Source organism: Anomalospiza imberbis, chromosome 1 (assembly GCF_031753505.1).
Source record: "Anomalospiza imberbis isolate Cuckoo-Finch-1a 21T00152 chromosome 1, ASM3175350v1, whole genome shotgun sequence".
In the NCBI taxonomy this organism is placed as follows: Eukaryota; Metazoa; Chordata; class Aves; order Passeriformes; family Viduidae; genus Anomalospiza; species Anomalospiza imberbis.
The window spans coordinates 34250725-34273225 of NC_089681.1; the positions used below are offsets into that span (position 1 = coordinate 34250725).

Here is a 22501-nt window from a genome sequence, read left to right on the forward strand (position 1 = left end):
CAGAACTATTACATCAAAGAGAAGCAAAGCAAATAAGACATGACACAAAGAATTCCCAGTGTTCAATACTTTCCCTGCTTCAGTCTTTATCAAAATAAAAATCAGTCACAGCCAGATGCTTAACAGCAGTGGCTTTAAGAGGAAAAACTGCAAGCCAGACAAGGGAAGCTGAAAGATCTGCTGGTGATTTAGATACATTCAAATTAAGACTCTTTTGAAATTCACTCTAGAGCATTTAACTAACTAACAGAAGAAACCTCTAATCCATTGACTTTTAGGAACAGAGAGGCCAGAGAAGGGCAAATACATATCTTTGAAAAAAAAAAAGGGAAGATGTGGGCAACTACTAACTACCAAGCCTAAATCAGACAACGCTGTTAAATAAATAATGTATCAACATCTAATGGAATAGAAAGGCGATAAGAATGAGTTGACATGAATTTATCAAGAATGAATCACATTAAATTAGTCTAATTGCATTCTCAACTGGGAAACTTGCCTAGTGGATAAGAAAAAGAAGCAGATGCAAAATACTCCAGCTATAAGACTCTATTTACTATCCTAGATGATACCTCAGTAAAAAAAAATAAGAGAATTACAATCTACGTGAAAACACTGCAAGGTAGAAAAAAGTCTGGTGGGAACAAACACACTTACTGAGTAGCTTTCAAGGGCTGGTTGTCAGATCTGAAACGGGATCATGAAGAGGTCTGACAATATTTCCATTAATGAACTGAATGAAGAAATAGCACATTCATGAAAGTGAACTGATTATCACGCTGAGAGTGATTTAAAGCACTCTGGGGAATGGGATTTAATTCCCATATTATCTTGACAAACCACCAGAAAGCATCAAGAACTAGAGAGAAAGAGTGAAGAATGTTTCACTTGTGAAATAACTATGAAAAAGACTCCAACAATGGTGATCAGGTACATCCACCTCATCCAAGTGTAGGACCCAGTAGAGCTGCAGAGTTTTACACTCTAATTAGAAAACTGTGGGGCAAGGAGAGGTACAGAATGCTGCAAAATCTATTTTAGGCATAAGGAAGTATAGGTATCGTTCTCGGTAAAAGTGGAAACTTCACAATATTCTGAAAAAAAGACAAATATGTAGAATTGAAGAGTAGATTTAGGCATTAATTACTGAACATTAGTTATTGAACAAATCTGATTGATTTGTATCTCCAGAGAATGAATAAATAAGCCTTTCTGAAATTCAAAATATTGTTTCTGTATCTGTGCATAGCTTAGCTACAAGTCTGAAGGAGAAAAGCTTGAAAATGATACTCACATCCATCACAGTCAGGCAACAGGGAGGCTGCAAATCAGAGATGCTGACCAGAGTTGGCTTAGCTCCTTACAGGCAGAGAGAACAATTTACTAGAAAAGTATTTCAAAAAAGCTCTGTAACTGTAATACAAGTTTGAAAATAGCTCAGAATATAATTGTCGTGATCAAGGTAAAACATTTGGGAGAGTGTGATTTGGGAAAACTAGTTTTGGGTATTTGGCACAACTTGAAAAAATGCTGAATCTCAAAATTAATTGCAAAACAAATCTTCTGTTCCTCATTCAGCTCTCTCTGACCTCACTATCTGTAAATTCGCCAGAGAATCAAGAACTTCCAGGGATAAAATTTAATGAGAGAAGAAATAAATGTTTCTCACAAAATATCTCCCAGATCATGCCACACCTACTTTCCATGTAGCATGGCAAAGAGTACTTGTCATCATTTCATACTTTAAAAATTCTTAGCAGCATTTGCTCCCACAAATGTATTTCAGAATTCTCTTCTACAGGAAAGAATGTAAAAGGAAAAAAAAAAAAAAAGAGCAGCTATTCCTAATCATATCCAGTAAGCATCAGAGCTGTTCATTCCACGAGAGTTTAAGGGATAATACATGGGGTTTATTATGAAATAACTCTATTTCATGTTTCTGAGTATTTATTTGGGATGCTTTAAAATATTTTAATTTCTTTTGAAAACTAGAAGGTCAATGAAATCAAGGATACAAAATAGCTAAACGTTTTTCAATAACAGGTCTGAACTCCATCAATGTGGTTAAGGTTTTGCAAAGGTTGATCCCCTTTAACTACCACACAAAGGAGCAATCTTCCTGCTGCATGCTCCCACCATTTTCATTAAGCCAGCCTCTTGTATTGAGCTCATTATGAGCTAATTCAGCTCACTAAACTGGTAGAAAACTAAAGTAAAAAAAGAAAAGGTGGTGCAGGGGTAGTAGTTTCAGTTTTCAGGAGAGCTCCTGAATTATCTCAGACAATCTGTAAACCTTATCAACAGGAATGTAAGTGCTGATGTCAATGACCTTGGTCTTCATTGAAAATGAAGACCACCTTCCTGATATGTACTTCCAAATTACAAGTCAGGCTACATGGTTACATTAAAAAACTAAAATCAATCAACTTACTGCGAGACAGATTCTCAAGGGCTTTTCCAAGTTTTTTGCTCTCTTGAAGAATATGATTTAGTTCATCAAAATCATGGTTCTCCGGATTTGTCTTCCAATCCCATTTAGGATGCTCTATTGACCTTGGCACTAAATATACACAGATATATAGATGAAGTTTAGATTTGGTAGTTCAGACTCCTACAGTAGAAAAAAATCTGCACAGTGAGTTTACAAGCTCAAGTATCTTGGGTGGAAATTACTTAACTATTCTTTTATTTTAACTGCTGGAAATATTTTCTTTGGTCAAGGTGAAGTAAAAACATCTATGAACAAATGTATACCTGAATTATTCTTGCAAAGAATTAATTGATAAACAGGATTATTAGCATTAATAATTGAAAATAATAAAACTAATGTAATAAAAAAGTATTTAAACTATCATACATGATGGTATCTAATTTACAACAAAATAGAATTGTGTGGCCCAGGGGTCCATAAGAAAAAATGTTGAAAGAAAAATGAGTAGTAACTTTTGGCTTTGCTAGTTATTTTATCAAGAAAAAAAAATTTAGATTAGCTTTTAAAACAACTTTTTTCTTTTTCAAAAATCATAAAGTGTAGATAACGCAGTTCATAAAAAACCAGTGAAACAAAGTCCTTATCATTCATGTTGTACAGCCTCTAATCTTCATTGCACTACTTAAACAAACTCAGTCTTTGGGAAGCACAGACCTGAGCTTACAATCTACTGCTCATTATCTATCACCAAAACCTTTAATTTTAAAATAACAGTATCTCAACTTCTGAGCTAAGTTTACCTACAATGAAGAGGAGTGTCTGAGATATGTAGGACTCACAATGAACAGAGCTTCTTTGAACAATGTGAACATTTTCAACAATTTTTAGAAATGAAAACAAAAACAATGCTCTTTCTGGAACTGCAGTTTAACATGTTCTTTTGCCAGTGTTCAGAATTAAGTGAGCTTCTGCTTTTGCCAAGAAATGCAACTGTTGGGCTGTCTTCAAATACTGCATTACCATGCTGGTGTAAAGATGATGATTTCTAGTCCACCTTTCCACCAGAAAGGACCAGTTGCATTTTTACCAACCATCATTTACCAGTTGCTGACCACTCACTAAAAAACAACTTCAAAGAAAAGCCTAAAATACCCAATATATCCTGGCCAGCTTAAAAATTTTTGTTTACTAATTTGACAACTGTCAACTAATCTATGCTTATAAATTTCATTTTCATTACATGTGAAGAAGGCAACTTACAGACTCCTATAGATTGTGCTAAAAAGGTGGTTTCATGATAATTTGGAACTTCAGACTGCTTTTATGATGGTATGGGGAAATCATGCTCAGACATCAAGTCTGGTAGCTATTACAAAATGTGTTAAATAACTGTGTGAATATATAATCTGCTCCACTTTGGATCAACTTCAACTTTCCCTTGTGGAGTTAAGTCAATTGTCACCTTTTCCAGGAAAGAAATGGAAAAAAGTTAAGCTGAAGTCCTTCTTTCACAAATAACATGATTCTACCTTCTGTAGACATAAACCAATTCATTTTCAAAACAGACATCTATGGGGAGTCTGATAACCCAGAGTATATCCTGATCTGTAATATCCACTCAGGAACCTGGCTATTAGGGAAGTTAATGTATTAGACTGCAATTACAGACATTCTCAAAGACAGAAGACAAAAAAGACATTTAAAAAGACCTACAGTGATAAGAATAGAAGGAAAGGGACACAAGAACCCTCAATAAGGAGGAAGGAAGAGAGGAACAAGTTGAGTGTCAAAGTCTTGTTCTGTTCTGTGTTCAAAAAAGGCAAGTAATATATTTCTGTCTCAGGACAGTGGAAATAATGAGCTATAGTGGTTCCCAGTAAATACATACAGACTTTAAGGTATTAGAGTATCAATAGTCTCTACTGAAATAAGCAGCTTGTTTTTTTTGTTGATATTTATAAATTTCAAACACTATTTTATAATTCCCTGGTTTAAGAACTACTAGGTCAATTAAAATTTACATAAATTTGTGTGTAACAAAAGTTGACTCCATTCACAGATTGTAGCATATACAAACTAAACAGCACAACTTCAGCATTTCTCTTCTTTTTTTTGTTTATTTACAGAAAAAAAAAGTTCCATCTAGTATTTTTTCAAAATTATTACTAACTGTATATATAAGTTTTTAATAAACTGGAAAAGAAATTCTATAAAGAGTTTGCTCCATTTTCACCCACCTTTGTTTTACATTAAGATCACACACTCCTTTTGAGTCCTTTTGCAGTCATCTTACCAACATCCTACTGTGGGCCAATACAATATTCTACAACAATCACTCATTAGCAGTATGACAGACTTTCCTTTCTATGTTAATGCTAAATTTGCCACACCAAAAAAAAATCACACAGTACCACCAGAATACAATCAGGCAAAAATTTAATATAGTAAAACCATACAAAAAAACGACCAAACCTTGGAGCTTCCATGTTGAAGAAAATTTCCACAAGCTAGAATTTTATACCACAGCAGTTTGAAACAAAACACATTTTTTTTAAATAAAAAAGGATTTTTGAGAAACCATATGCTTTTGAAGCAAAATTTGTCATGGGACAGAAGCTGGATGAAACAAATATAAGTTTTACTTGACAGCTGTGGAGTTCCTGGATCAGCAACTGCCAAGTATATGGACCAACTCACATCAGGAAAAAAGAAAGTCTTAAGACTCTTGTTCTTGAAAAGTAGGGACACTTGCTCAAGGTAATGACCTGGTTGCTAATTTCAGAGAAATGTCGCACAAACACAGGAAGCTTGGACTGCAGCTCAGTATACGGATAGTGGGAAATCAGTCAAAGCCATGGTGGAAATTTGCTTTGCATGCTGGTGGACAAACAGTTCTGCTTTATTGAACCATTTTGTAATTCAGTGAAAAAGTACCAAAATAGATATGCTGTCATTATTTATTTCTATGTTAAATACAATTTGCTTTAACAATGATTTGGCTCATTCTGAGGAATCAAAACAGAGGAGGAAGTTAAACAGAATTAGAACTGACTGAAATTTTTATTACTTCTAGAGAAGACATAGTTCTTCCTACTTACCTAGTCTTTCAAATAATGAATGGTACTAAACAACATCTATTTAGTAGCATCATGTGGCACGTGTTTGTTCTTTCAAGTTCATTTTCTTCTTGCTTACAGATTTTTTCAAAATATAAACCCTTATCTTCTCAGCTTTAGGATCAACAAGCACTGGTAATTTTCAAATTAATGGCTTTGTTGGAAGCATTCAGAACTGTACAAACACCATATGACCTTTCTTAGGAATCTTTTCCAATAAGTGATCCTCCTCTGTATGCATGAAGTACGTCATTAATCGTTTATGTGCGTGTGTCACTACACACTCAGCAAAATCCTTTCATTATACTCTGACCTTTATCTTTCTTTATTACGCTCACTCATTCCACAAAATCCTATCAGTAATTTTAAATCTCTTATCACATTACCCACCTCAACCTCATCTTTGTTATTTGAAAGATTTATATATTATCTAACACTTCCTCTTGAAATTATTTGCCTACAATTCAGAAGATTTATTACATCTATATTGTATCATTTGTATTGAAAGATGTAGAGTTTCCTTTTATGAACCTGAGAATTCACCATCTCATCTTAGGAGACTGGACAGACACACTTGCCAGTATTTCTGTTTTTCTGGTGGTGTGCCCTGACCATAAATGCACATTATATTTATTCACAATTGTGTTATGAATTCTGCCACAAATCAGCACGCCTTTATTTTCTACTGGATGATGGTACAAGATCAGTACCGGTACCCATACAAGTCTTTTCAATGCATGATCTGCAGACAGAATTAGACTAATTGCTCATTAAATCCAACATTTCATTAATACATTGTATGGCCATCTTACATCTCAAAGAACAAAAATATGTATCATGTAATTGAGTGTAAAATTACTCATTTAAATCTTGTAATAGCATTCAGGTTGAAGTTCTTTGATAATAAATCCAAACTTTTTGGTTTACATAGTATCTGGATATTAAAAGGCTAAAACAGTGATGGTCTACAGTCCTAGACTGACCAAGAGCAACTAGAAGCACGCAACATTGTACTTGCATTTGGGATGTGGTGAGAATGCTAAATGCAAGCAGCATGAAAGGATGATTTGTGATCTGATTTAATATGGAAGTGGTGAAGAGATCAACCTACTTTGCCAAAAAGTAGCTTGCTGGGAAACAAAAAGTCTGTTTTACAAACTAGCTTGAAACTTCCAAATTTATTTTTCTTCATATACAGAATAAATTTAAATTTAAATAATTTAAATTGTTTAAATTATAATTTAAACATTTCATTTATATACACACAAACACCCCTAGCTCCAAACTTCTTTCTTGCCAGACAACAGCAGCAGCTTCTGGTTAACTCTGGTTTTGCACACACCAAACAAGTGGTCAGATGGCTTAGATATTAAAAATCTTTGTGTGTTTCATGTGCACCTGAGATCATAACAGGCAGGAGAGAGTGGAGGTATCTTTTCAGTAAAAAAATTGAAAGCATAAGGAAGAGACATTTGTGCAGGAATAACATGCACACTGCAGTCAACATCACTCTGTTGAAGGAAAAATATATTTCCTAATTAAATAAATCAAATACCCTCATGTTCCCAAAGATTCCTATGAAATGACAGTTCTGAATAAATGTACAAGTTCCTAATCATTTGAACTAGACAGTCACAAGGCAAAAACTCTGAAACAGAACATAATAGAGCTGATGGACTCCTTTAAATTTTGGGTTTGTTTTGGAAGTTTGGGAGGGTGCTTTTTAGATTCTTGGGTGTGGGGATTTATTCTTTTCTTTTAAACAGAAATCTAAGAGTAAATCTTTAGGTCTTCGCAGGTCCAAAACTTTCTGTTTCTCAGATGAGTCCTTACTACCTCTTTGGAGATGCTTTGGGAAAAAAAGTACAAGTGGTAGAAGCTGAAGACACAAAACAAATGGAATATGGTGTGCACATTAGGACAGAATTCCTTCTAAACACGCTTGCTGATCTGTGTAGTTGAAAGGGTACATGGTAAACGCTGATTTTGGCACAAACCAGAAAGAAAAAAATGTCAAAAGCACATTCAGAATATTAATCTATATATATAGATTATATCTATATATATAGATTAATATAAGAATATTAATCCATTTGGCCAAAAATAAGAGAAGCAAGATATCGCAAAAAGTCACATGTCTGAAACCAACATCTGCAATAACAACTAAAAGAAAATGTAGTTCAAATACACAATTTTCAAAAAGTTGCAGATACAACTAATTGCAGGTGTATGAGATTAATTAAGGTTTAAGTAAATCAGTGTTATGGGAAAAAAAATGGAAATGCATAAACAGCAAAGCACAGAAGCAGGGGATAATTAGGCTGGAAAGGACCTCTGGAAGTCATCTAGCCCAACCTGGTGCCCTGGACCAGTCCATTGAGGGCAGGTTGCTCAGAGTATTTAGTTAAATTTTAAATATACCCCATGATGGCAATTCTAAAGCCTCTCTGGACAACCTGTTCCAGTTTTTGACTACCCTTGCAGTATAATTTTTATTTCCTCGTCTTTTCACTAAACACTCTTGAGAAGACAAATCTGACTACGTTCTCTCATTCATCCTCCAGCATACTAGTTGATGGTAACAATGAAATCTCCCCTTCATTTCTTCAGTATGACCAAACCAATTTCTTTCAGCTTTTTCTTGTCCATCACATGTTCCAGTCCTGTCATCATCTTGGTGAACCTCCACAGGACTTGCTCCAATACACCACTGTTTCTCACAATGGACTCCAGATGCCACCTCAAAAATCAAACACTGCTGGCTCTACTCTTGCTACTGCAGCCTGGTTATGTAGGTCATCTTCAGCACTGCATGAGCACACAGCAACAGCTAGTTCATATTCCAAGTCCTTGTCCATCAGCATCCCACATCTTTTTCTGCAAAGCTACTTCCTAGACACACATATCCCAGTTTACACTATTGCTCAGGGTCATTCCATCCAAGACGTAGGATTCTGAATTTGCCTGTGTCAAACTTAAAGAAGTACCTCTCAGCCCATTCCTTAGTCCTATGCCTCTGAATAGCAGTCCTACTACCCAGAATACCAACCACTTCCCACAATGTGGTCTAACCACAAACCTAAAAGAAATTCTATCTCATCATCCAAGGTATTAGGAAATTCTTTTAAATGGCATCAATCTCAGTACCCGTCCCTTGAACATGCCACTACAGATAGACTTTCCCATTGGACTTTGCATTGCTAGTCAAAATGCCTTGAATCCACCAGCTAAGTCAACTTTCCATACATCATCTTGTCCACTTACTGAGTCCATATCTTACCAATTGAGTAATAAGGATACTACAGGAAGCTGACAAAGGTTTTGCTGAAGTCATGGTATGAAACATCTATCGCTGTTTCTTTGATTACAGAGCCAGTTATGTCACTTAAGAGGGCAACTGCATTGATCTGATCAGACATACATGGTCTCATAAATCCATGCTTGATGTTCCGAATCACATTTTCTTCCTTGTGACTAGGAACACCTTTCAGGAAAGTTTGCTCAATAATCCTTGCAGAGGGTGAGGTTAGGGCTGATCAGATTGCCCTTCCTCAAAATCAATGCATTTTTTCTAATCATCAGGAACATCCCACAATAACTATGACCTTTCAAAGATGACAGAATGGCCTTGCAATGATATTAGTCTCCTGTTTCAGTATGCTTGGAATCAATCCCATGTAGTGTCATGTATTTATGAATGTCATTGCACTAAGCACACCCTAACTACCTCCTTGCAGGCAAAGCTGCACTGCCACATGCTCTTTCTAGACTTGGGAAGCTTGAGAGTAAGTCTTACCAACTGAAGAGTATTAAGTTTCCTTCAGTCCACAAGGACAGATCCTTGACCCCAGGTGTCTTATGAATGTATAAAATATTTCCTTGTTTGACATGAGACCTTATAGTTTAGAATGCCCAGCCTCCTCTTTGTCCCTCTAATGGGACAACCTAAGGGCTAACAAGCACAAAACTTGCAGTAGGCACATATTTGAGGGGAGTGACATGATGTCATCCCCCTATCTGGGATAAAGGCAGAGAACTCAAGATCTTTAGGAGATGGCATGAAAGTTATTTGATGCATACCACAGAGTCTGAAAAGCAAGCACAGGGCAGAAGGAAGGAACAAAGTATGACAGGAACAGCTCATAATACCTTTTGGCCACTGTTTCTAACAGTGGATCTCCATAAATTGTTATTATCCAGCAAATCTGTTAGATAAGACACAGACTGAGTGACTATGAGCATTTATTGGATTGTCTCTATTTATTCTTGAAAATAAATTAAAATTCACATGCTTCTTTTGAACAGACTTAAAAATTCATGTGTCCATTGAGAGGCACAATGGAATTGATGATCAAATTTGAGTTTTTGAAGCAGACAATGTGCTTCATGAAGAAGAAAAACAGACAAATGCTCCATTTCTAGAAAAACATAATCCTGAGAAAATCCTGTACAATGGGACACAGCTACCTGTAACAGCCATTTTTACTTGTTGCAGTTATTTATTCTCAGTAAAAAATGTTGCATAATCATACAAGACTTAATCACTCAAAAGCACAGTATTTGTATTGCATAAATTTATCATGACTATTTTACCAACTGCTGTGTAGTATTTTGAATTAGTGAGATCACTGGTCAATTTTCCTTGACTCCTAAGTCTAGACTTTCCCATATTCTTTTAGAGGAAAGACAACAAATTTTCTATTGCACTATACTATATCTCTGTTCTCATCTGGTACACCTCATCACACCCCACATTAAAAAGATTTGGCTATAATAAAAATATCAAAAAGCTACAAGAGTCAACAGAAGAAAATCTAATTTTTCAATTTATTTTGGAAAAAATCTTGTACAAACAATTCCCTGGGTGTGTAACTATATATATGTATGCATATTGTAAATATATTTATTTTTGAAAAAGCCCTAACATTAAGAATCAAGCTTAAAAATTAGATTTCTTCAATAGCCAGTACACAGGAAGCATATTTCATTAAGGCTTGCTGTCTTCATTTTCACTTATGTTTTCACAGGTAGTTGACAATATCCTCTTCAGCTGCTCTATTTCTACTATGCCTTTTTTTTCAGTGTACATTTAGATTCCTTTGGCAATGCTCAGAACAGTACACCTGGTCTGCTGACACTACTTCTATATCTTGAACAGTATCTGTTCATATTTCATAGTACTGAATTGCCTGACACTGAGAAAAAAAATCTATTAGGATCAATATCAACAGAAGAGATTTTACACATGCAAAATGGCAATGCAAACTAAAACAACAAACCATAATCAGTATCTGGACATAGAATAGTGAATGACACCCAGATATTAGTCTGTTTTTTAATCAACCTATCCAGAATTATTTTATATCTACAAATGATAACATAGGGCATTATAAAATATTTATGATTCAAGTGAGATTAAGGCAAGAATCAAACTCTTATATATATATATATATTTGTATATATATATATATATTTGTGTATATATATATATATATATATATATATAGAGGCATTTCATCTGCTTATAGTTTGCTTTCCATTTTAAACCTTATTCAAATGAAAAAGATACTATAGGTTGGAAAGTATGCAGAAATTATTAATGCAGTGAAACTTTCTTACATGACTTGGACTCCGGTGATGGTGGAGAAATGTTGGACACAGCAAGGTCGCTCTTTGACTTTTTAGGCTTTTTTGCATTTACCTGCCAAGGCTTATCATAATTTCTAAAATCTCTTCTTGTTCCTTTATTTTCTGTTAAAAGAATCAAATTAGATAATCATAACATTTGTAGGGTCATTTTCAAAGACTTAACAAATAATTAATCAAAAAACTCACAAGGTATATCAATCCAAATTAAAGACAGTCTTTTTTTTCTTCCTATTTCTGATTTCTTTTGTATTTATTATATTTATTCCACTTTTTAAATATCAAAGCTTAGAAATTATTATGTTTTTCATTAAAAAGGTATATTTTTAATGAAAAACTACTTAATGTCCATGTTATGTACATGTTTTACTGCCTATGTTAAAACTGTGTATTTGATATAAATGGTTAATTTGTCAGCAAATTAATACGTTGGCTACCAGCAACTATTTAAGCTCCATAGTCTGAAACAGATCATTAGCCAATTTTTAAACACAAATCTAATATTGTAATAGTAGCTTGTACCAGAATATGAAAACCAAAACTTCTACTTTACAATCAGAGCGGATACTACTTCAGAATATAATTTTAATGCTTCTGAAGATTTACAATCATAAATTATTCACACTAGAGTTTATAAAGTAGCATAGCAGCTCCTCATTATGGGTTGGGATGATAGGTATATAAAAACATGTATTATTAAAGAAAGTATTTCAATAGAGTTTAATCTCAGGCACAAATACACCATGGGAGGAGAAAAGAAAACAAAGAAAGAGGACAGCAAGGGAACCTCTCTCATTGAGACTGGGACTGTTTCCATTCTGTAACTCTGATGCATACTCACATGACATACACCTAGGCTGAGCTGACAGACAGCAATGTATATTAAATTCAGTATCTGCTGGATAAACAGGATTTATTCTGCATGCTCAAAACCATAAAGCAGTCCCTGTTCAGTAAGTAAATGTGCATCCAGGAAATCATGGACACAAGTATGGGAAGATTATACTGGAGACCAGCCCTTTCCAGCACACAGAACATACCTGATGTTTCACTCTCTGCCCAGAGGGCAGCAGAGCCAGACAATGTTCTCTGAAGCTGACCACGGTTTCCCTGCTTGGACTGAAGATGATCAATTAGAAATGGGATTGGCTGGTCAGGTGTCTCCGTTATCAGCTTGGTCATCAACTCCTTTAGAAAATTAAGCCAAAACAAAAAATTAGTGAGATATAGCACCTAAACTAATCCTGTTCAGGTTTATTAATAATAAAAAACTAATATTTTATTACACTGTTGCAGACATGGATATAAAGCCAATGGCAACAGGAAAGCATCTTCTATGACATACATTGATGCTATCCAACTGCTGTTCTGCACCTTGACTGTGCAGGGCTGCAGAAAAAGAAACACTCTCCATTATTGCTGCTGGGGTTCTTTCTGGCTTCCTAGGCATAAAACACATTAGGAATCCAGAAAGAAGCTGCGGCTCTGCTCTGTGCATGTACTCTGAGAGGAAATGTATGACTCAGGGCAGGTGAGGTGACCCTGAAACCCATTTAGTTCTACAGGAGATCTGTGGCTGCTGCTGCAAAATGAAAAAGCTCCACAGAAGTAAAAAAATTACAGGAATGCACAACAACATGAGAACAAAATAAAAATAAAAAAATTAAAAAAAAAAAAACCTAAGCTAAGTTATTCAGAGCATATATTCTCTCTTCAGCAATCACCAAGTATAAACCTTAACACAACTTACATGCACTTAAGTCTATCCCCATTTCATCTTTTCCACACTCTTTCATGTAATAAAATTTTTTTCAAATGTCAGTAGTTACTTAGCATTACCATCAATTAAGTGTGTTGGGAAAAGATAATTCAGAGGAAGTATACTAAATAGCAGCAAACATGAATAACTGCATGTAGGATTACTAAGGCATAGCAAATTCTCTTTGTCCACAAAAAGGAAAAAATATGCCCAATCTGACCACATGTCTTAAGACACAATCTTCTGTGATGTCATTTTTGATACTTATCCACAGTGAAATGAAAAACCCTGGGTGTCTCTGGTTTTGAACTGGAACTCCACAGGGAGAAATTAAGCTACTTACTAATCTTAGAATTGTTGGAGCTATGGAGTGTAACTTCATCTGGACTGCCTCTTACCAAGGTAGGAGAAACCCTCCGATACACATCATACAAGAAAAATTCAGAAATTGCAGTAATTCATCTTTTAGTTGCTTGGCAACACTAACAGCAAACCTTTATTCTTCTCCCTGCCAAAATGCAGAATTAGTTACAATGGGAAGATGCAATCTAGTGCTTGTAGTGGACCACAATATCTGTAGTAATTCCACTGCAGAGGATTCTACTACCAAAGGAAAAGGGCCAATCTGTTACAGCTAACTTGTAATTTAAATAATTTCTCAGAATCATGGTTTGAAAACTATTTTTGTCGTACATTAGTAATACATTACAAAAGGTAATACAGAAAAATGAGAAATTTTAGAATGCCTACATATCAATGTAAGACAAATGCTACTTGATTGTTGTCATAATTGATTTGCTTGTAGCAGGAAGAAATGGTCTTTAAGTAACAAAAATTAATCTAATAAAATAAAACTGATTACAGGATTCCTTACCTCTTCTGAGATGTAGCAAAAAACCTAAAGATCAAGGTGATGTGAAATTAGATTCTATTAAAAAGTATCACTTTTTGTACCTACTGTTATACTAAGACCTGAGTGATACAGAGATCTGTGCTGTCCCAGAGAATAATCAGTCCTGTTCTGAGACAGCACTTAGAAATTTTTAAAAACTGTAGATAGAGGCTACTTTTATCTGGAATAACAAATGTGTTACAGGAATCCTGTACACCTAAAGTGGGAAAAAAAAATAACATTGCCAAAATCCTCATAAACTGAAGAGTGTGAAGTTCAGGAAAAAACCTACTTATTTGTGTAATAAGCCTCAAACTAATTTGCCTCAAGCACTCTCAGAAATGTCAAAAGTAAATGCAACTTAAAATGAACATAAAGGCAACTCAGGTTATAAAATCTGCCATTTAAGGAAGACAAAACTCTTTACAACAAGTATTCCACTGCAAAAAGGGAGTAAAGAAACTCTTGGGAATCTACTTCTTAAGATGCTTCAAGCAAGGTTTGGAAGTGGTCTCCAATTCACCACTTTCCATGGAGTTCCTGAACTCTGGACAAGGTGCAAAGAACACCTCCACTCTAAGAACAACAGCTTCAGACATAAACTCTGTGCAAATTCACATTCACATGGTGAAGGTGTTATCGCTCTTCCATATCCTTCTGCCTCACACACTGTCAGACATCCCAGAAATAGGATCACAGCTCCATGACCTTCACTGCCTTTGCTCTTCTGGCCAGTTTCTGCCAAAGGACACAATTACCAGTTTCATCCAGTTTCTACCAGTTTCATCAAGGGACACAACTCCATCTGCTCAGCTCTCAACCTGTCCTCTTCAAGCTCACGTTTCTTCGAGACTTTTGTCATCCCCAGCAAATTGGCAATTACATGGAAATATGCTAGCTGCCTGCATTCAGTTGCTTGGCTATGCCATGAGGTGGGAGGGTTGGAGGGCAAGAAAAACAAAAATAAAGCCAAACCCAAGCTACCCAACAAGAAGCAAGCACAAAGCTTCACCAACATTAACTGTACATAGTGAGTGCTCTCCTAATTTTTTAAGTAAAAATACATGCTTCTCTGGAGGTGAAAAGATATTAGAGATTAGGAACGGCAGCTAAAGGGTATTCTCATTCTAGCACCATTCTCTAGCAAAACTAACTTAAACTTCTGATTAAATTATCAAAAGCTTATCTAATGACCTCATCTGTTCCTCAGGTGACAACTTAATAGACAGTAGGAATAACATACTACATGGTACTCTAAATATACTTTCACGTGTTTGAAATGTCTCTAAAAAAAGATTACAAAAGTGAATGTATTAAATAAGAAAAACTAAAGTGTACAAGGTACAAAAATAAAATTCCTTTTTGGTTAGCAGCAGTCTGATCTGACTCACAATGTGCTAAGTAGGCAAGGTTTCACAAGAAAAAGAAAAGGGAAAAGACCAACTAGTCTCACTGAAGACGCCTCTGCATTAAAAGCAGAACAAAAATGGCACAAGATTATGGAAACTGAGATTAATTTTTTCATTAACAAATCATCAGGTAAGTTTCAACTCTTCATAAAAACAAAAATGCAAGACACCTAAAGATAAGTCTCTTAAAAATATTAATTATACTTTTCACATTTTTAGCTCAAATTTCTTAGTTTTCTACAATTCAAATAAGGCAAGTCTATTGTTCTGTGCACAACATGCCTTACAACAACAAATAAAAAGCCATGACAAATTGGGTCTCCATGATGCCAAATGAATTGCTTACTACCCATAATTTCTCTCTTCCTATCTCCTTTCTACTGCTATGTCCTCCTTTCACTCTACATCCCTTTGTCTTTTCTATCAGTGGACTCCACACAGTCTCTTCCTCCCAGCTGTGTATCAAGTCAAGAAGCTGTTCGGAAGTCAGTAATTATGAATTCCCTGTGCACCCTTGAGACACACTGGAGCACAGAAAAGGGGCCAAAGGAAACTTCCATGGTTACTACAGACTAGAGCACTCAGATGAATACATCAGTTTCTGCTCTTTCCTAATTCTATTGCCCCAAATTAGGCTCTGCAGAATGAGAAAGAACAGGAAGGTGATATAAGCTCTTTCAGTTAACTGCTTCATGGATTTTACCTAGCACTGTGAAAACCAGTTCTTCTTTCTTCATACCTTGTAAAGGTATCTTCCTATGCTCCTACATTCACTAGTTTTATTGAACTATGTTACTAAGACTGTTTTAAAACAATAACTTGTAGAAGTTCATTTGTGGATATTTCCAAGAGAGGTTCATGCACGTGTAATGAGGCTGCAAAAGATCTTGAAAAAAAACACCAGGTCTGAAGTAATGGTTTAATATATTATTTATAAAGAACATACTAGAATTTGTAAACAATATTTTATAAAGAATTCTTTATATCTTTCATTATTGTGCTATCCTGAGGTCCTCTATTAGTTATTCAATGAAGGCTTAAATTTTTATTTCCTTGTAACTTTCCAGGTGTTTAATACAAATTAAACAGTCTTCATAGTCTATTAATCATAAGCCCGATTACAAGAAAGTCCTAATTAGCCCTGTCTAAATGTACCTACCAGGTTATTAAGTTAATTAAGAGACATTCTATCTTGCCCTGCAACTGGTAATGGTAACTACACAACAATCATGTTTTAACTGTACAGACTTTTACAGACTGTGGCACAGCATTCAAAGATTCTGGCTGTGTTACACTCTGCCTTTCATGGATTAAATTAGAAGTTTAAATACAGCAAGTCTTCACAGTGATGTCAGTAGTGACTTTGTCAATAAAGAAGTCATGAGGAGTTAGATGTCTCCCAGCTGACCAGCCAGAGTATGTCCACTCAGGATAAGAAGAATTGCTCTCCTGGCTCCACTGACTTATTGGAGATATATGCATTGACTACAGTGAAGCTCGGACACTTAGACATCTAAATTTAGACTTGCTAACCCCTTCATACAGACTATAAGTAAACAAAGAAGATACAAAACTGAGGGAAAACTTGTGGAAGGACAGTAGGTTTAAGAAACTCTTTAATGACTGACATTTTTTTGTTAGAATTCCATTCTGATTACTGCAGTAACAAAGCATGTAAACAAAAAAAAAGTAATTCTTTACAAGTATATTTTAACATTATTCTTACTGACTAAATTAAGAGTCTGAAATTCTTAAAAGAGAGCAGAAATGACTGCTTAAATGACTGTTTCTATAATAAAAATATTAATTTCTATGGAAATAAATGAAAAATACCAGCATCCTTCTTTTGCAAAGTACCCAGGCTTTAAATATTCTTGAGCAATTTTTCATTAAAAGTAGTAGAATCACATTATAAACTATGAACAAAATGGACCTCAACATATTTTATGTTCATGAAATGATCATCACATCTCCCTATAAAATATTCAATCCTACACAGATTTCCACACAAATAAAATTCATATGCCTGTACCATACTGTTTACTTCAAAGTAACCATAGCAGAATAATAGTTGAGAACAAACAGTAGTCCTATTCAGCTTGCTCATGAAAATATTCAGACTTTTACCTGGAATTGACTAAAAAATTTTCAATCAACACATTCTTTTTTCAGCACCTCACTGATGCCATTTCAGACAGCTGTGCAGTTAAATTCAATATCACAAGACTGTAGTACACAGCATGGGAACACAACCCACACTTTGGACATAGAAGTAAAATGAAAGTACAAAGCTGATATGGTGGCTCTGATGCTTTGGTGCAAACAAAATTCCCCTAAAGGTGGCATTGTTGGGGAAATCTAAGGTATGGGACTAGTGGCACAGGTAACATTTCATAGAATGAGAATAACAGGAGGAAGTCTGTAAAAAAAACATCATTTAATAGCTGTCTTTCTTAAGTGTTCATCTAGTAAGTATCTGTACCAATTCAATAAGAAAAGACCATTTTTGGGGGCTATATTACTAACCATTTTTTAGGGGGACTCTGGAGAGCAGAATGGAAACAGTAGACTGGTTCCACTATAAATCCTTTGCAGATCAGTTCCCTGACTCAGATGAACTAGCTCTATCTGAAATAATTCCAACTCGTGCACGTATTTAGGAATGCAGGGGGTCTGGTGGACAATTTCAAAGTTTCACTGAGAAAGTTCATGACACTTTATCAAACTCCACCACACAAATTATAATATGCAATATCTATCTGAACCTCTTGCTGCATCTTTTCACTCATTTATCCTTTGAGGTTTTTTCCTCTCACAATCTTAGTATTTCAAATATCATTGTCCCTAATCTATTTTACCACTTCTGAGTTCACAAAATAGCTTCAAACACCTTCAGTCACCTTCAGAAATACTGAACTACTTCCTTTCTCCCATTCAAGCATTCCAATAATGCTGTCAAGAGAGAAGTCACTGCTACTAGGTTACTCTAAAACATTAAATAATTCTCAATAGAAAAGATTAAAGACATGCTCTCAGAGATGCCACTCATGGCAACAGTTATCATGTTTTGTCCCATAGTTTAGTTTCCAAGCCACAGAGATTTCCTATGATAGCTTTCTGCAATCCTGTATCTCTGCATGACAATCTCACACTTGTGGAATTATGCCTACCATATAATTATCTTAACTCAGCAAGGATTTATCAAATGAGGGTAGTTCATGTTATTGCAGAAACACTGTTAGGTTTCCCTGAAGCATAATTCAGAAGCCTTCCTCAGTTTCCATCCACTCTATCAGCTACTGAAATTCTGCCCTCAAGGCATGCACTTTACAGTTCAGCTAAAGAAAATGAAAACTGCTGGTTTTCTGAAAGATTTGTAGGATTTACATCAAAAGAAATACTCATAGATAAAGACTAGGAAAGACTATTACAACCTGGACTTAAATTACAGGCATAAAACAACACTGACTGCACGTCACTGCCTTACCTAAAAGCTAACTCAACAGGCTGGAGTTAATCTTTCTCTTATCAGCTGAAGTAATCTCCTTTCAATTTCAAGGTCTAAGTTGAAATCACTTGTTCCACCATGTGCAATGATTCATTACTGCAACTGTTAAAAAAAAAAAATCACATCGTATTTCCAGTTTAAGCTTCACTGACTTAGCTTCAACCTGTGTGACACATTTTTGAGGAAGGGTAATGCTAGAAACTGAAGTAGCAGGTATTTTTGTGACCCAAACCAGCAGCCAAGCACACACCAGCCATTTATTCATTCCCACCCTCAGTGGGATGGGGAAAAAATGAAAAGAACAAAACCAAGAAAAATTAATGGGTCAAGATAAAGACAGCTTAATAACCACAGGAAAGAGAGAAGGAAAAAAACCAAAATCAAAGAACAAGTGACACCAAGGCAGTCACTCACCACCTCCCACTGCCTTGCCAGTCTGCAAGCAACAGATATTTCAGAACATTTACTCCCCAAGTTTAAATAGTGAGCATGAAAATATATGGTACAGAATATCTCTTTGCCCAGGCTGGGTCAGCTGTTCCAGGTGTGTCCCTTCCCAATCCATACCCCCCCGGGCCTGCTTGCTGGTGGGCAGAGAGAACAGAGTAAGGCATGAGCCTGTGCAATCACTGCTAAGCAACAGCTAAAAGGCTGGTGTACCAACACTGCTTTGGCCACAAATCTGAACTACACCAACATACAGGCTTGCAGTGAAGAAAATCCAGTCCCTGTCAGACCCAGCACAGTACCACTATAGAAAGGGTTATCAAGGGTTTATGAGTGGTGATCAGAAGAAGGCCATATATGAAAAAACCAACTAGTATATTGAGGAGTTGTGTCAGCAAAGCCCTTAATCTTAGATATTCTTTATGCCTGAGAAGTACATAATTACAAAGCCATGGGCATGCTTAAAATGCTTTGATGAATTAGATCACTGCTCTGTGATTTTAGAATTATGAACACTTCCTTCTTTCTGGAAGCCAACAAAAATAAAAAAGGTAAATGAATGTTTTGAAGATTGATAGAAATCCTTTCAATTGCATCCCATGGAAAACTTTGATAATACACATTTTAAAAAAGTGTGCAGCAACCACCACACTTCCCAGGTGCTTTTCTTTCTCCTCCCAAACACTCCTCCAGTAACTTTGCATTACTATACCATTAGATTTATTAAAGTTATACAGAAAGATAAATGTGAGATGATGTTTTAAAACATTCTACTGTCTAGTGTGTATAGTCAAAGTTATTAAATATTCGGCGTAACTTCTATGCAGTAAGATTACTATAAAAATTGCTTTCATATTTTTCTTAATCTTGACCAAGAATTTTTAAACTATTCACATGGAGCGTCAAATAATAACCAAAAATTACAGTGACACAAAATGGAGAATGTGAGTTACCAGAGTCCAGGGTGGGGAAGTTCTAACACAGAATTAATTACCTTGACTTTAGCTGCCTACATAAATTAACGCTAAGTTTGCTCCAGTAATGTTCACTAAACACATGTCAAAGAAGTTAATACATGCTCCCTGATTGTTAAAAAATTACTTAAATCTTGTAATTTGGAAGTGTTCCTTTAGTACAGCAACTAAATAACTATGAGCAATATGCAGTATAATTACAAGTTTTATTCATACACTTTGAATAGATTAATATCTATTCAGATACACATCTTAATTTCCTGTTATTTACCTGTGAGAGATTGTCTTGGTCTCATAAGACTTAATACCAATGTTGTAATCAGCTTTTTAAATAGATCTAAATGTTTAATATGCAACAATACAACAGAGATTTCTCAACTGGAAAGGTGAGAATTTATTGCCACGGAAAAATCTGGAAATTCATTTTCACCACAGCAAAACACAAAGAGGTTTTTTTATGTTTGTAGAATTTATATACTGCAACTGTGCATGGAACTCCTTAAATAATAATAAGTGCTTTTTACATGGCATTTTAAGAAGACAAAGAGGTTATTTCACATGTAAGCAGTTGTTTGATTGACTTAAAACTATTTGCATCCTATTCCCACCCCCCGCACAGGAAAGGTCACACTGATTTGCCTGTCACAGGTAACACAAGATGTGCATTATCTTGTCAGGGTAACCACCACTGCAGACTCTCTGCAAGTTCTAAAATCTTTTGAGAACACTTAGTCAAGTTCAGTTTGGTTCAACATAACTAATACTCAATGCTTCTCTAACGGCAACTGGAAAATCTTTTTACTATTACAAGTAACACTTTTATATTATTTCAACCAGTGTCCACATAAGTATAGATTAAGCTTTTGCTTAATTAACACACTTAAACTTTGCTATTTGAAAAAAAAAAACAAAAAAAACAATCACAATGAAATTGGAAATAACTGGTCTCTTTATTGCATGAATACAAGAATCTTTTGTTATGCAGAAGCCATCAGTCCACAGATTTAACAAAACTTGATTATAAATGCATTAATTAATAAAATTCTGGTAAATATCTAAATAATCATGTTAAATAATAAAAAAGAAATGTTGACTAATTTGTTTTTATACTCTAGAGATCTTCCTCCATTTTGTGTACTATCTTCTATTAAATGTTACCACATGGTACTGGCAACTATTTCATTTCAAAAAGATATCAGTGTACCTGAATCTATCTTCAGCCCCAACCAGGAAGACACCTTAATAATTCCAGTTCAATTGAAAGCAAAATACAACTCTGATAGCTTCCATATGGATTTTTATCATCCATCAGTTAAGTCAAAATACCTCTATGATTTTCCTCATCAGCAACCAAGATGACAAAGAAAATGCTTCAATGATTTTTTTTTTTTCTCTTAATATTTTTTACAAACTTCTGTCAGATTTCTAACATTTTCTGCCATCATGGACTATCTCTTTGTTTCAAGTGAAATTAAAATAGATATTTCTGCTACTTAAGGTGAAGAAACTTCTGAATATGATGATTCAATCATAATCAGACTAAAAAAAAATTAAAAATTGAAGATTGGAAACACATATGGGAAAAAACATGCAGGTGTCCATTTTGACCTGAACAGTGCAGCAGGCTTGAAGTATACAGGTTTAGAATGCAGCATGAACTGTGAAGAATCAGGCAGGAGAGACACAGTGGCAAAATTACACAGAAAAGGAAATGTTAACACTGAGGGCAGAGGTACCATGTTCTACATGCCTCCAGCCACTTTCCGAGGTTCCCAAAATGCTTCCCACTGGCACTGCCAGGTTCATTGCTCTGCCTCAGCCCTGAGAAGTTACAGTCACTGCCTGTCTCCATCTAAAATAGGCTGCAATTTGGGGAAGCACTCCCAGGCTGTCGTCTGGGCTTCTCCCAGAAATCAGGCCCTTCAGGGTTGGGGGTTACAAAACACACACAGCTGGCAATGCTGAGGTCTGAGCCCAGGAGATGACACCACCTACTGAAGATGAACACCACGCTGCCCAGCTGGCTGCTCCTATGAGAGAAAACCTGTGCTTGCAAAGCAGGCACCAAGATTACCCTGCTGAAAATGCATGGTCCAAGATCCTCTCCACTGATTTACTTGTTCACCTCATTTACTGCCTGTGTGCTGCCTTGGAATAAGACTCAAAACTCATCAGGCAAGTCCCTTTTGCAATATATCAGGACAATTTTTGTCACAATAGGTATGATACCTTTCCTTTGCTACAGCCAGAAGATGAAAATACAATATTAAGATAATAGAGATTTGCAGCAGACAATTTATTTAACTCCATATAGGAAGG

At 35.4% G+C, this 22501-nt stretch overlaps 1 protein-coding gene across 6 annotated transcripts in view; it reads right to left on the reverse strand.

Moving 5' to 3' along the window:
* The window catches only part of C1H8orf34 (chromosome 1 C8orf34 homolog), a 151453-nt gene that overhangs the window by 115520 nt on the left and 13432 nt on the right, over positions 1 to 22501 (reverse strand). For 5 of the 6 annotated variants that reach the window (XM_068187177.1, XM_068187169.1, XM_068187151.1 and 2 more), the window contains exons 2-4: positions 12234 to 12381; positions 11167 to 11298; positions 2432 to 2560 (exon numbers count right to left, since the gene is read on the reverse strand). In XM_068187177.1, the coding sequence (XP_068043278.1) occupies positions 2432 to 2560; positions 11167 to 11298; positions 12234 to 12381 (409 nt within the window). The remainder of the gene's footprint in view (positions 1 to 2431; positions 2561 to 11166; positions 11299 to 12233; positions 12382 to 22501) is intronic. The other variant, XM_068187160.1, reaches the window with a different exon arrangement.